Source organism: Schistocerca nitens, chromosome 4 (assembly GCF_023898315.1).
Source record: "Schistocerca nitens isolate TAMUIC-IGC-003100 chromosome 4, iqSchNite1.1, whole genome shotgun sequence".
In the NCBI taxonomy this organism is placed as follows: Eukaryota; Metazoa; Arthropoda; class Insecta; order Orthoptera; family Acrididae; genus Schistocerca; species Schistocerca nitens.
This window is the reverse complement of record NC_064617.1, coordinates 874,548,831-874,565,030: the sequence shown is the minus strand read 5'-3', so window position 1 is coordinate 874,565,030 and position 16,200 is coordinate 874,548,831. Positions and strand designations below refer to the sequence as shown.

Here is a 16,200-nt window from a genome sequence, read left to right as displayed (position 1 = left end):
GCCAAGTCAAGACTGTAAAAAGAGTGCAGGATTTTCTCCACAGGGGCCTGAGCTGTGTGAGGCTGTACATTATCATGCTGCAGGATGATGATAATCCCAAGATGTTAATTGTGCCATCACTTGCAGAGCTTCAGTAGGGTCTGGATGTGGCAGATAGTCTGTACAGGTTTAAAGAAATAAACCAGAGTGCAGCCCTCTATGTTCCGGAATATGATAGAAACATCTTTCATTACCTGCCATAGTGAGCATCAAAAATCATATCCTTCATTTCAGATATTGCTGGAGAAGGCTTTGGGTAATGGTTCTTCTCTGCACCTTATGGTCTTCAGTCATAAATGCAAGGACAGACTTGTCAATATCCAAGCTTGAGTCATTTCCTACACTGCACTATGTCCTACTGCAACTTAGTTGTGATTTCATTCACAGTAACATATCCCTTTCCTCTAATGAATTCAATGTATTTTTATTTGCACTTATGGAGGCAGTGATAGGGTGACTGCTACAAGGCTCATCTCAAATGCTTGTGTTCCCTCTTACAAGTGTTGCACCCATCTCCCAATACTGCTGGGACCGTCTACACATCCGCATAAATGTGGCAAAGTCTGATACAAATTTAAACAACAGGTTTTTCCTTTTTAATAAATTGATTTTGGTCGTTTTGTAAATATAGCCTGTAGTCATGAATTAGAAGCTGTTCACATCACTACACGTTAACTTGAAATATTGTAGATTATGATAATGCAGTTGTTTAGAATTGCACTTGCAAAAAAGAGCTGTTCATGATTTTCTTTCAGCCAAAGTTTGGTACTGGCTACTCACTTAGGAAGACAGCTGGTGTGAGGCTGTGCCCATTTAAAATGTGTTGTTACCACAGATTGGTATGTGACGTGATTGCTTTCGTATGTGACCCAGGGTGAGATAGGGCAACATATACATGTGATGGGACTGGAGTAATATTTCCTGCATGAGTGCATAGAACAGGTTGTGCAACTGGATCTTCCATAGAGGTGAAACTCCATGGCAAGGGGTTGGTGGTAGCTGTGGAATAACACTGGACTGGGATAGAGTAGTTCACAGTTTGGGTGAACACCGAAATACCACTTTGGGAGGGGTAAAAAGGACATGCGCCATTTCAGAACATGAATAAACGCCTTCCAGCCCTTCTCCATGCCTTTTACTTCACTTCACTTCTGAAATCTCCACCTGGGTTTTGCTCTCTGGTGCCTCCCTTATCGTGTGTTCCATCTACCTCCAACTTCACCTCATTCCTCCCCTCCATAATATGACACATGAAACTTCCCCCACGTGCACCTAGGTGAGCTCACCTGTGCCCCATTCTTATCTCATAGCAAGGGCATCGTCCTTGCATCTATCTGACTCCCTTGCCTCCTCTCCTCACCAACCCTCCCCCTCTACTTTCTCCTCTCACCCACTCCACTAACTCATAACCTGTCACTCCAGTCAGGCTGCAGTGCAGGGACAGTGTAGCTGGGCAGGGCAATCCAGTTGCGTCTGTGTGTGGTTTATATTAGCTTTAAAACAGGACATGGTCTTACAGCTCGTCAACATTTTTGTTCTTCGGTCTTACTACATGTCTGTCAACTGCTCAGTGCCTCAGGTAGACAGTGAGAGGTTAGCTTTAGTCCATCCATCATTTGTATTCCATCCAGAAGTTCCCATTATTGTTTTCAATATCTTTATTACAAAGATTTACGATGTTAACAGCAATTTTGGCAGATTGCTGTACTGCTATTTGCAGTCTGTTGAATGAGATTGAAACTTGACAGTTAAAGCAACCAACATTTGATTGTAGTATTCAGGGAGATGACCAAAATCTGACCATAATTTTAAGGGAGGTTTAACAGATATTTAATCACAATAGATCTCAACTATACAACTGCATCATGTTCCCTTGGAATCGCTAATAAAGACAAATGTCCATATATTTTCAAGAGAAGCATTTCAGTATCTGCATCTGATGCATCACATGCATGCTGCCCCCCCCCCCCCCCCCCAGACTGTGCACACCATTAGTTGTCTCATCAGCCTGTTGAATGAAGTCCATAAGTCAATTTCTTGTTACCTTTTCAGGATCAAAATACATTACAACTAGAGGGAGACAGGCAAAATACCGTCAGACTTCAAAAAGAGTATAATAATCCCAATCCCAGAGAAAGCAAGTGTTGACAGGTGTGTAAATTACCAAACTATCAGTTTAATAAGTCACGGCTACAAAATACTAACACGAATTCTTTACAGAAGAATGGAAAAACTGGTAGAAGCTGACCTCAGGGGAGATCAGTTTGGATTCCATAGAAATATTGGAACATGTGAAGCAATACTGACCATACGAGTTATCTTAGAAGATAGATTAAAGAAAGACAAAGCCACGTTTTTAGCATTTGTAGACTTAGAGAAAGCTTTTGGCAATGTTGATTGGAATACTCTCTTTCAAATTCTGAAGGTGGCAGGGGTAAAATACAGGGAAAGAAAGGCTATTTACAACAAACCAGATGGCGGTTGTAAGAGTTGAGGGGCATGAAAGGGAAGCAGTGGTTGGGAAGGGAGTGAGACAGGGTTGTAGCCTCTCCCCGATGTTATACAATCTGTATATTGAGCAAGCAGTCAAGGAAACAAAAGAAAAATTTGGAGTAGGAGTTAAAATGCATGGAGAAGAACTAAAAACTTTGCAGTTTGCCATTGACATTGTAATTGTATCAGAGACAGCTAAGGACAAGGAAGAGCAGTTGAACGGAATGGACAGTGTCTTGAAAGGAGGATATAAGATGAACATCAACAAAAGCAAAACGAGGATAATGGAATGTATTCAAATTAAATCAGGTGATACTGAGGGTATTAGATTAGGAAATTAGACACTTAAAGTAGTAGATGAGTTTTGCTATTTGAGGAGCAAAGTAACTGTTGGTCATAGTAGAGAGGATATAAAATGTAGACTGGCAATGGCACGAAAAGCGTTTCTGAAGAAGAGAAATTTCTTAACATCGAGTATAGATTTAAGTGTAAGGAAGTCTTTTCTGAAAGTATTTGTGTGGAGTGTAGCCATGTATGGAAGTGAAACACGGATGATAAACGGTTTAAACAAGAAGAGAATAGAAGCTTTCGAAATGTGGTGCTACAGAAGAATGCTGAAGATCAGATGAGTAGATCACGTAACTAATGGGGAGGAGGTACTGAATAGAATTGGGGAGAAGAGTAATTTGTGGCACAACTTGATTGGAAGAAGGGATTGGTGGGTAGAACATGTTCTGAGGCATCAAGGGACCACCAATTTAGTATTGGAGGGAAATGCAGAGGGTAAATATTGTAGAGGGAGACAAAGGCATGATTACACTAAACATATTCAGAAGGATGTAGGTTGCAGTAGTTACTCAGAGATGAAGAAGCTTGCACAGGATAGAGTAGCATGGAGAGCTACATCAAATCAGTCTCTGGGATCAAGACCACAACAACAATATCAAGACATTAATGAAATTTTGAACATTTTTCACAGTTGCTTCTGCCTTACTTCTACCTTATTTCATTGTCTTAGCCAAATTAGATTTATGGAAAACGTCCTTCATTAATTTATTTCCACAGTCCATACTTCTGTAGCTGATATTATATTTGAAAAATCCAGGACGGAATAATGAAAATATTGGAAAAAGACAAGTTGCGGTTGCTCATCACCATATTGTGGAGATGTTGACCTGCAGACACTCATGCTAAAATGATTACTAAACATGTGAGCTTTTGGCCAAAAGGATTCCTCCTAAAGTAGACAACACACACACACACACACACACACACACACACAAAAGTACAACTCACACACTCATGTCAACTATTCTGGCCTCTGAGGCCAGTCTTTGAGTAACTGCACATGATTGGAGAAGCAATCTGTTGACGGAGGTAAGGAGGAGGCTGAGATGTGGAGGGGAAGGGATAGCAGGGTAGGGGTGGGGGACGGTAAAGTGCTGTTTATGGGAGCATGCAGGGACATGGCAGGGGGTGTATAGGGCAGCTCTGTATAGTTGGGAGGTTGAACAGGAGTGAGGGGGGGGGGGGAGTGGAGAAGTAGAGGAGGAGGAGGAGGAGGAGAGAGAGAGAGAGAGAGAGAGAGAGAGACTTAGTGGGTGCGTTGCAGGTATAGAAGCCTGCCGGAGTGGGAGCAAGGAAGGGGATAAGTGGGTGAAGGACAATGACTAACAAAGGCTGAGGCCAGAGGGGTTGTGGGAGCATACAATATATTGCAGGGTGTGTTCCCACCTACATAATTCAGAAAAGCTGATGTTCGTAGGAGTGATCCAGCTGGCACAGGCTGTGAAGCAGTCACTGAAGTGAAGCACATTGTATTGGGCAGCATGATCAGCAACTGGGTGATATAACTGTCTCAGGTCACAGTTTGTCCGTGGCCATTCACACAAATAGACATCTCGTTGCTTGGCATCCCTGCATAGAATGCAACAAAGTGATTTCTGCTTAGCTTGGAGATCACGTAACGGACATTTCAGTGGTCACTCCTATCCTGTTGGAACCTATTGAAGGGCCATCTGAAGAAATCCTTCTTAACCACGCAGAATCCCAAACCTCTCACCTGGTTCAGATTCATTGATGACATCTTCATGATCTAAATCACATGTGAGGACATCCTAAACACATTCCCCCAGAACCTCAGCACCTTCTGCCCCATTTGCTTCACCTGTTCATCCTCAACTGAACAAGCTACCTTTCTTATTGCTGACCTCTACCTCAAAGAAGGCTACACCAGTACCTCTGTCCCTATCAAACCAGCAACAATACCTCCACATTGATAGCTGCCATCCATTCCATACCAAGAAGTCCCTTCCATAAAGCCTAGCTACCTGTGGCCATCACATCTATAGTGATGAGCAGTCCCTCTTGAAATATACCAAGGGCCACACTGAACCCTTCACAGACTGTAATTACCCTCTCAACCCTGTACAGAAACAGATCTTCCATGCCTTATCTACCCAGTCATCCCCCTGCTCCCTGGGTCACACAGTCTGACAGTCTGGCCACAAAGGAGCAGTCCGCTCATGACTCATTACCACACAGGACTGGAGCAACTGAATCACACTCTCCACCAGGGTTTCGACTACCTCTCATTGCACTCTGAAAAGAGGAATGTCCTACCCACTATCCTTCCCTCTCTGCCGCAGTGGTATTCTGCCACCCACCAAACCTACACAGTATCATCGTCCGTCCCTATACAACCCCCGCTGGCAACCCCTTGCCTCATGGTTCATATCCCTGTAAAAAACCTTGGTGCAAGACCTGTCCATACGTCCTTCCACCAACACCTATTCCATTCCATTCACAAGCATCACCCATCCTATCAAAGGCAGGGCTATCTGTGGTAGCAGTCATGTGATCTACTAGCTAAGCTGCAACCACTGTGCTGCATTCTACATGGGCATGACAACCAACAAGCTGTCTGTCTGCATGAATGGCCACCAACAAACTGTAGTCAAGAAACAGCTAGACCATCCAGTTGGTGAACATCCTGCCCAACACAACGCTCATAATTTTAATGGTAGCTTCTCAATCCTTGCCATCTATATCCTTCCTACCAACACCAGCTTTTCTTAATTGTGCATGTGAGAATTCTCCCTACAGTATATACTATGTTTCACTAACCCTCGTAGCCTCGTCCTCTGTTAGTCATGTTCTTGCACCCACCCATCCCCTTTTCTGTTCCCACTCCAACACTAGACAACCCTCTATTCCACCTACACATTCACAGTCTTTTCATTTCTTCCCTTTTCTGCTGCCCCCCACCTCCACCTGCCCTCTGTCTAACCTCCTTGCTCCTGCAGGCTCTCACAAGCAGCACTTTATTCATGACGAAGCAAACTGGGATAATTTTAATTCCCCTCTGGTTTTGCCATCTGCCTCCTTAAATTTGTTTTGTTACTTTTAACTATTTACCATGAGCATACGTGAATATACTCTGCATTTTCATAAAAGAGAAAGGTTGACCCTCAGTTTTAAAGAATATAACACGAGATCTAAATTTGTGCTTAGTTTTATGTATGTAATTGATTTCCTAGTTTATTTTGACTATGCCCAGTTAGTATCCTTTGTTATAGTGTGAAATCAGTAATTGTTTCATAACTTAAATTCTATTGTTGACATATAAACCAATATAAATGCTATACTAATTATAAACATTTGGAAGACGAAATACTAGTAATATTAAGTATCTAGTTGTCTCTAATCGAAAACGTGTTAGCAAAACCAGCCCTTCATTAATTCCAAAGTAATTAACAGTTTTGTCAAAAGTGTTGTTTAAATAGCGATATTTGTTAATTTCATGATTTTAACAAATAATTTGGCCTAACTCTTGCAGTAGAAGAAACTGTTATAAAGATCCAATTTTTCGATGTATTCAGTTAATTTAATGAGTTATGTTGTAATTGTAATTTCTGTAAATTTAACTTCGAACAATGTTTAGTTTTGCCCCCTATTATTGTGAGGATATATAAAAGCCTGATTTTTGGTCATGAGACAGTCAGTCCATGGCAGAGTTTCAGATGAGGAACCTGTGTTGCTTAGAGTGACAACAATGCATCAACTTAACAGTGAAATAAGTGTTACATCAATAGACCATGTGTTAAAGCAATGACAGTGACTGTTCAATTTATTTGAAGGACTGTGAACTATGTGGTTATGTTATTACTGCTCATAGATGTTCAACAGTAAACTATTGTAGCAGTGTGCGGAGGTTCGCCTGCAAACTATTAATGAGGCTTATGGAAGGTTTAAACAATAATGCTCTGGCCATACACAAATAACTGTTTTTTTTTTTAAATAGGGGTGGGGGGTTGTGAAAAGTGAAATTAAAGTACTGTGAAACATAATTGTGCAGCTGCCGGCTACATTCTTTACCATAGTCAGTGTCCCAATTACAAACCCCATTATTTCAGCCAGTGTAGCAATGTCGTACATTGACACCAAGGACAACAACCGAAGAAATAAAAAGCAGGTGGAACCGCTTACATACTGTCACCCACCCCTACCCTGCTATCCCTCTCCCTCCACACCTCAGCCTCCTCCTTACCCCCAACACCCAGGCTGCTTCTCCAATCACGTGCAGTTACATGCAGTCTGGCTTCTGTGACCAGAGACAGTGGTCATTTGTGTTCGCATTGAGCTTGCAAGAATGTGTGTATGTTTTCTACTTTAGAAGAAGACCTTTCGTCCAAAAGCTCACATGTTTAGAAGTCTTTTTAGTGTGCCTATCTGCAACTCAACATTACCTTTTTGTGGTGAGTAGCCATCTGTCGTTTTCATAATACTGATATTATATTTGACAGTATGAGAAACTATTGCTAGCTCTCATGAAATTTATTTATGAAATTTTATACAAGAATGGTGGCTGCAGTCGCTGAAGTCAGGAGTACACCACACACAATAATCTTGTGTGAGTCATTTGAGAAGTAAACAATGTAATAAGTGTGTTTAAACATGATGTCTTTATAATTCGTTTCCGCAAGTCCTTGTTAGTTCTGCACCGTATTTATACTGTAGCTGTTGTATGGTATCAGATAAGCACATACATTTGCTTGCCAGTACTGACCAAAAAATAAGTGAACATCCCCCTTTCACAACCCCTCTAGACCAATAGGCTGTGACATCCGTTCTCAACTCCTCAACTTGCCTTGAGCAAAAGCATCCTTTTTCTGTAGAAATGCAACAGAGAAAAAAATTATCTGTTGGCAATAGTATCAATTATTGTAGGAAAATATTCCGATATTTGTCAGTCTGGGATTTTAAACTATTGATTGTACTTTGTGGGAAAAGTATTTGTAACTGTGATTACTAATGAAATATACAGGAGAAATAGGCCATCAGCGGTGGAGGTGGGAGGATTAAAGAAAAATTGCTGTAATGTGGGAAACCAAGGAGTTAACAGTATTTGTATCAGACCTTACCATATCCGGTTGAACTCTTGAAGACCATATGCATAGTCCTCTTCATCCTCTAGCAGTCTTTTCTCTGCTTGTCTTCTTTGGTTAACCTGATGTTCAAACTGAGTAGCAGTAATGTTAGCTGAACCGTTTCAGTAAATTGTGCCATGTTGCCGCTTAATACAAAGGTAATCTAGGATGTCAGGTAGGCAGATAAGTTTCCATTCTAAATTAATGTTCTTATGTTGAACTTGTCTCATTTGGTTTGAAATGTATTGAGACTATCAGTGAATGGTGTCATTGTATTGTGTGAAGAGTTTTATAGCTACATATCATTATCTGTGTTGCCATACTTTGCACAGTGTGAGAACCTGAGTGATGCCGAGCAGTTGACCTGGTTGCTGGTGAACCATATGGAGCATGTTATCCAGCTGTCGACGGAGCCACCAGTGCAGGAGCTGATAGCAGCCATCCACCGCCATAGCACGGCCAGCGGGCTGCTTGTACACGCTGTTGGATCCTGTTGTCAAGATATGCGACAGGTGTGTGCACATCCATTCAGTGACGTAAATGTTTTTCTGCCTAATGTGCACTTTCCATGAACACTACCAGGTGTCATTTGGCCAGTGTATGAGGAAGTTAGTTTCAAAACAAAGAGGATAGAACCTTTTGAAATGTGGTGCTACATAAGAATGCTGAAGATTACAAGGGTAGGTCACATAACTAATGAGGAGGTACTGAATACAATTGGGGAGAAGAGGAAACTGGGGCACAACTTGACTAAAAGAAGGGACAGGTTCGTAGGAAATGTTCCGAGGCACCAAGGGATCACCAATTTAGTATTGGAGGGAATTGTGGAAGGTAAAAATCGTAGAGGTAGACCAAGAGATGAATCCACTAAGCAGATTCAGAAGGATGTAGGTTGCAGTAGATACTTGGAGATGAAGAAGCTTGCACAGGATAGAGTAGCATGGAGAGCTGCATCAAACCAGTCTCTGGACTGAAGACCACAACAACAATGTGAGGAAGTAACATCTATGACCCATGAAAAGTTGGAGATTTTTTTTACTGTGGCAGTGCTGTCACATGTAAGTCTGTGTAGTGAACCAGAGTTTATTAAGCTTTGGCTGCAGTACTGTTCTACTCACATTCTCTACTTAATTGCGACACCGAGGAAGATACGTGTGACAAATGAAAATTATGCTACAGCTTAACTATGTATGAACTCAGCAGTGCTTTCAAATTTCAGCCCTGCTCTATTTGATATGTTCTGTCAAAAATTATTGTTGATATTCATGTTTTATTTTAATTTGGAGCAAAAATGTGTCGATAATCATTCTTGTTATTCCATTGCTAGCTCCTAAAGGGCTGTGATTGTGTGAGTGCCCCATGTTTTCATTTAATTTATGATTTATAGTTCAGCTTTTTTAAATTATAATTGCATCTAATCTTTTAGTATTGAACTTCAACACTTGGGTACAAGCATAATACTACATCACCTCTTAGTGATTTAGCCCCATAGAGAAACTGGAATCAATAAGACTTTGGATGCAAATAATCTCTTGACTTTCAGAATTATTGACTTCATTCTTTCACACATGGTTCAACTTCCACACATCATAATTCATAGTACACTAATCCCTGTGTATGTTTTTTAATTATAATTATGGTGGGGAATTAAGTAATGTACAAATAAATGATTTCTTATTTTTTTGCAATACATGCAATGGATTTAATGAAAAACTCTTAGTTTAACACACTCACAAAATTTGTAGAAAAAATAACTCAGAGCAACTATTACATTCTGCTCCCTCAACAACTGTGAAAAAATTGAAAGTCAGTCTTGCACACCTTCAGGCATTTATTGCAACTCTTGGTACAGTAATTACACTTCACACTTTTACTACTACTACTACTACTACTACTACTACTACTACTATTATTATTATTATTATTTTAATTTTTTTATTTTTAATTTATTTATTTTTTGGGGGGTCATGTGACAGAGTGCAATTTGAAAGCGTCAATACCTGTGGGTTAAAGGAACTGAACCAAGAAACTCCCTCCATTACTACTAATGAAATACTTTTTTCCTTGAATGTATATCGATTGTGATATTAGTTTTATGGGCACTGAACCCTGCCTAAGACATACACTCCTGGAAATGGAAAAAAGAACACATTGACACCGGTGTGTCAGACCCACCATACTTGCTCCGGACACTGCGAGAGGCCTGTACAAGCAATGATCACACGCACGACACAGCGGACACACCAGGAACCGCGGTGTTGGCCGTCGAATGGCGCTAGCTGCGCAGCATTTGTGCACCGCCGCCGTCAGTGTCAGCCAGTTTGCCGTGGCATACGGAGCTCCATCGCAGTCTTTAACACTGGTAGCATGCCGCGACAGCGTGGACGTGAACCGTATGTGCAGTTGACGGACTTTGAGCGAGGGCGTATAGTGGGCATGCGGGAGGCCGGGTGGACGTACCGCCGAATTGCTCAACACGTGGGGCGTGAGGTCTCCACAGTACATCGATGTTGTCGCCAGTGGTCGGCGGAAGGTGCACGTGCCTGTCGACCTGGGACCGGACCGCAGCGACGGATGCACGCCAAGACCGTAGGATCCTACACAGTGCCGTAGGGGACCGCACCGCCACTTCCCAGCAAATTAGGGACACTGTTGCTCCTGGGGTATCGGCGAGGACCATTCGCAACCGTCGCCATGAAGCTGGGCTACGGTCCCGCACACCATTAGGCCGTCTTCCGCTCACGCCCCAACATCGTGCAGCCCGCCTCCAGTGGTGTTGCGACAGGCGTGAATGGAGGGACGAATGGAGACATGTCGTCTTCAGCGATGAGAGTCGCTTCTGCCTTGGTGCCAATGATGGTCGTATGCGTGTTTGGCGCCGTGCAGGTGAGCGCCACAGTCAGGACTGCATACGACCGAGGCACACAGGGCCAACACCCGGCATCATGGTGTGGGGAGCGATCTCCTACACTGGCCGTACACCACTGGTGATCGTCGAGGGGACACTGAATAGTGCACGGTACATCCAAACCGTCATCGAACCCATCGTTCTACCATTCCTAGACCGGCAAGGGAACTTGCTGTTCCAACAGGACAATGCACGTCCGCATGTATCCCGTGCCACCCAACGTGCTCTAGAAGGTGTAAGTCAACTACACTGGCCAGCAAGATCTCCGGATCTGTCCCCCATTGAGCATGTTTGGGACTGGATGAAGCGTCGTCTCACGCGGTCTGCACGTCCGGCACGAACGCTGGTCCAACTGAGGCGCCAGGTGGAAATGGCATGGCAAGCCGTTCCACAGGACTACATCCAGCATCTCTACGATCATCTCCATGGGAGAATAGCAGCCTCCATTGCTGCGAAAGGTGGATATACACTGTACTAGTGCCGACATTGTGCATGCTCTGTTGCCTGTGTCTATGTGCCTGTGGTTCTGTCAGTGTGATCATGTGATGTATCTGACCCCAGGAATGTGTCAATAAAGTTTCCCCTTCCTGGGACAATGAATTCACGGTGTTCTTATTTCAATTTCCAGGAGTGTATTTCTTAATGCCAGCTTCATGCAGCTGAACAAATTTTCATACTCTGTCTTTAAGCTTCTGATTATTCTCTCTTTGTAGGGGATAAAAATTTTAGACAAAACATTCGTTAGCAGCAGTCTAATGTCTATAAAACAAATGTCACCAAGAAACTCTACCTGTTTGGCTTTTTCTATAACAAATACATACTTCAAGAAAAGGCAACCACTCACCTGTAACTTACTGATTTGTGGTGCATAGACACACTCAATAGAATATAGTATTTACACTAACTTTTGAGTCCTTGCTCTTTCTCAAACAAAAGCACACACATTCACATTTACACACACAGCCACACAGACACCCAAACACTTACACCTACTGCTGCAGTGTATTGACATACAATGGCCATTAGATCCATTGCGGGGTCAGATCGTAGTCTAAGCTAAGTATAAAAATTTAGTTCAGCAATGAACACTGCTACTAGTCAACCCTTGGATGACAACCGACATGTTTGGCTTGGGCACTTTTGCATTTTTTTGCTTCCAAATTCGAGACCAAGTGAATTTTGTTTCAACTGTGATATCATTCACAGAACTTGATACATCATGCTCTAAATATAAACAATTATTTAATTCTACTTTAGGTCCCAAGCCCATATCCTTACAGCATTCTGCAGTGCCTAAGATTAGTAGAGCACATCGAGTGCCTTTTCCCTGTGCGATCAAGTTAAAGTGAAATTAGATAGATTGCAAAGTATTGGCATAATAACCCGTTATTGTGTAACCAATGGGCAATACTCATGGTCATAGGTAAGAAGATAAATGGATCACTGAGATTTTGTGATAATTTTAAGTCTGTCATTAATGATCAACCAAATATCGATCTGTATCCAACTCCTTCTGCTGGAGAAATTTTTGGCCAAATTGGCTGGGGGCTGTTACTTTTCAAAGATAGTTCTCACTGACATCTACTTTCAGTCACCTGTAGATGATCAGACCAAACAGTTTCTAGTAATTAATATGCCCTTCATGGGGCAGCCTGCAGATGTTTATTGAGTGGCTCCAGTCCCATGGTGTACATTGTCATCTCAACAAAGGGTCAAGTACTTAGGACATATGTTAAGTAAAAGAGGGCTCAAGCCTGCACAGGATCATGTGGAAGCAATCACTACCTTACCATCTCGTAAAAGCCTCAAAGAGCTACAGTCTTTCTTGGGCAAAATATATTATTATGGGAAATTTATTCTGCATGTGGCCTAGATTTGCCATGCACTGAATCTATTCTGTAAAAAAGGTGTTAAATTTGTGTGGTCATAGTTGTGCCTGACAGCTTTCTTGCAATGTAAAAAGTGGTGTAGATTATACCTTTGTTTAGCAACATTTCATCTGGGCAAGTGCTTAATGTTCGCTTTCCACTGATGTCTCAGATTGTGGGACTGTTGCAGTGCTGTGGCACAGATATGCTGATGGCACAGAGATGCCATTGCCATTTGCATCTAAAACATGAAATGCGGCACAGAGAACTTATTTCCAAATAGAGAAAGAGGCATTAACCATCATCTGTGGTGTCAAGGAGATTTGTGTGCATCTTTCACCTGATCACCAATCACAAGCCTCTCGTTTTGCAATTCTGTCCCCCTCGAAACTTCCCGATAATGCAGCACTGCAGCTGCAATGTTAGGCATTGTTGTGTAATAACTGTACCTATGACATCCATTACCGGCTCACCACGCAGCACTGAAATGCTGAAATACTTTCCCAGTTGCCGTGTGGACCAGATGCAGAGTTTGACAAGATTGCAGTGCCACGTTTTGCCGTAGACACAAATCAGAGGCACACCCTTGATGAGATCACAATAAAAGTGCATGAAGTAGCAGCAGAAACAGGCTGTGATCCACTACTGTTCGGGATGATGTCTGCTGTACAGTGGGTTTGGCCAGAGCACTCGTCTATGGACCCCGACCTGGCACGACACATGTATTTTTCATTATGGGACTGTCTTACCGTCACTGATGGTGTCATATTGAAAGCTGTGTGGTAGTTCGTCCCACATTCCTTTCCCACATACTGAAGCTCCTCCTCACTGCACATTGGGGAATTTGATGAATGAAGGAAATAGTGGGGCATCATGTGTACTGGCTTGGTGTTGGTGCTGCCGTAGAACATTCCGCCCGGTACTGCCAGGCCAGCACCCAGCATCAGTCGGCCCCGGCACAGCATTTCAACCCTTGGCTATGCCCTGACCACCCTTGACAAAGAGTGCATGATTATTTTGCATGACATTCTGGAGAGCAATGTGGTTACTAGTTGTCAGTGCCCTCTCCAGTATTCCACACATTGCTTGGGTAGCTGCCACCACCACAACAGCCACCGTCCCAGCCCTCCCATACCTATTCGCAGTATTGCGGTAGAGGGGGCACCTTCCACTATGGTTACCAACAACGGCCCTCAGTTCACAGCATATGGATTTCATGATTTTTGTAAATGCTATGGCATTCTGCACCTGATCACTGCCTTTTTCTGTCCTGCATCAAATTCAGAAGTTGAGCAGGTGGTGAGGACCTTAAAATCGCAGATGCACAACATAACAACAACAGCTGAAAGTGGTGAAGCATGCACCAGCTTTCTCACTACCTACTGGTCCACCTCAAAAAGGATGTAACTCGGTCTAAATTACCCTCTTTGACCTGCTACACCCAGCTCTGTGGACCCACCACCAATGCAACAGGCATATTACCACGTGGACTTTGAGCCAGGACCCTGAGTGGGCCCAAGGTATCATTGTTGCCAATAGGGGGCAGCAAGTGTTTGACATTTTGGCTGGTCAGGAGCGTCTAGTCAGGCATCAAAATCACCTCTGGCACAATGAGATGTACTGCTCGTGCTTCCCCTCAGCTGCCAACTCCATCCCCATCAACACCAGTGATGCCTCACCTCACAACTGGGCAAGTGAGGCCAATCCGATATCCCCATCTCCACCTTGACTAGCATTAACTCCCCTGCAGGCAGAATCAAGCTGTGCCCCAGAACCCATATATCAGCAGGGACCTGTCACAGACAGCACCCCCCCCCCCCCCCCCTTTGGTCTACCCAGTCACGTTGAAGAACTACCACTGGAGCGTTTGGTGGGGATCCCTCTCCCTCTCCCTCTCCCTCTCCCTCTCCCTCTCCCTCTCCCTCTCCCTCTCCCTCTCCCCCCCCCTCTCCCCCCCACCCCCCTTCCTTGATGAAGTCAGTGTAGGCTGGGCCATTTCTGTCTCTACATCCCAATTAAAGGCGAGAGGGCAGTGATTTAAATTCTCCACTTAGTTCAAATATCAATGTGGGGGACAGTTCAGATATATTCAGGCTTCCTACTAAGGCCACGGCTTGTTCTTGCGAGGGGGACCACTGCAGACACTTCGTGTGGGCACGTCCATTGACACAAGAGTGCAGGTAAATTCCGCAGCCTGACACTTGCCAGATGGTCTCACTGTTTTCTTGAAACCTTTGATATGCACCATCAATTAGTAGATGATTGCCCTTGCCTGTATTACGCATTGATTCACATTGCTTGCTGGACTGTTTGTGCACACTTACAATGACTTTGTTATGCTCTGGATTTTCCTTTTGATTAGCTGTTCAATTTGTGAATTTTTCCATCATCAACCTCAGGAACCACCTGTCTGTGTTAATGGCAGCACAAGTGATCATTAACTAGTGTTCTATATACACAGAGCAGGATAGAAAATTGTCCTTTCTGCCATTCAGGGCATTGAACAGCCAGCATTTCTTGAATCCTAGGATGAAAGAGTTTGATGATACTGTTTGTCATAAAGGGAGAATCCATTCACACATAACGCTTTTTAATTATGCCTAGCTGGAGTGAATTTTTTATCCCCTTCAGAAAGCCAATGGTAATAGTGTTTTTGGAGATGTATTTAAATGCACCTGCTCTTCTGAAGTCATATCTCAAGGTATAATGATGGGATTTGTCTTCAATGCTACAACTTCATTCTTCACTTCAAGTGACTGTTAAAAAGCATCCAGTGCCAGTATATATTTCTTCTGAGCAGCACACTAGGCCTGAGAGTCCAAAAAGTCATTAATTCTGTTGTCATCCAGCCTTTTTCTAGGCAGTAAGTTACTAACAGCATAGGCAAATTTTCCTCTGGTAAAGTATTATGCTTCAGAATAACATGATATGCTCCAGAATAATGTGATATTGGGGAGGGGGGGGGGGGGGGGATCTTTCATCCCTTTTGCAGTAACCAATAACATCATGGTAATTTCTCCTTTTTAATTTGCAGTTCTAAAGTGAGAATTTTTCATCTCATTATAGTACACTGTTATAGAGCTCATCCCCAAAAGTTGGGCATCTTATCAGTGTTGCTGATGTATGGAGAGTCAGAGTGTTGCTGTTCTGTTTAGTATGTGCCTTTGGAAGTCTATGGATTTATCAGTTAAAATCTTCTGGCACTCTCTGTGCAAATGCAATACGTTTCTGAACAGAGGGGCCACATCTACTTGTAAACCTGCATAGTCAATTGATAACACGCACAGAATTTTGATGTCGTATGTTTGAGGTCTCCACAATTTCTGAGACCTTTTCCTGGTTTGTTTGTCAAGAGATAGGTATACTGTCATTCCTTTTACAAAAGAAAGAACTCCAGCTTTGAGTTCAGGATATTTCCCAGTTTGCGGTCCCTCTGTAGGATTTTCTTGATAAAATGACATTT

The 16,200-nt window shown here is 43.0% G+C and overlaps 1 protein-coding gene across 1 annotated transcript in view; it reads left to right on the top strand.

The window, feature by feature from the left end:
• Positions 1-16,200, top strand: part of LOC126253366 (huntingtin-like) — a 549,449-nt gene that overhangs the window by 316,455 nt on the left and 216,794 nt on the right. Inside the window, exon 31 of the mRNA XM_049954640.1 lies at positions 8,294-8,473. Coding sequence (XP_049810597.1) covers positions 8,294-8,473 — 180 coding nt within the window. The remainder of the gene's footprint in view (positions 1-8,293; positions 8,474-16,200) is intronic.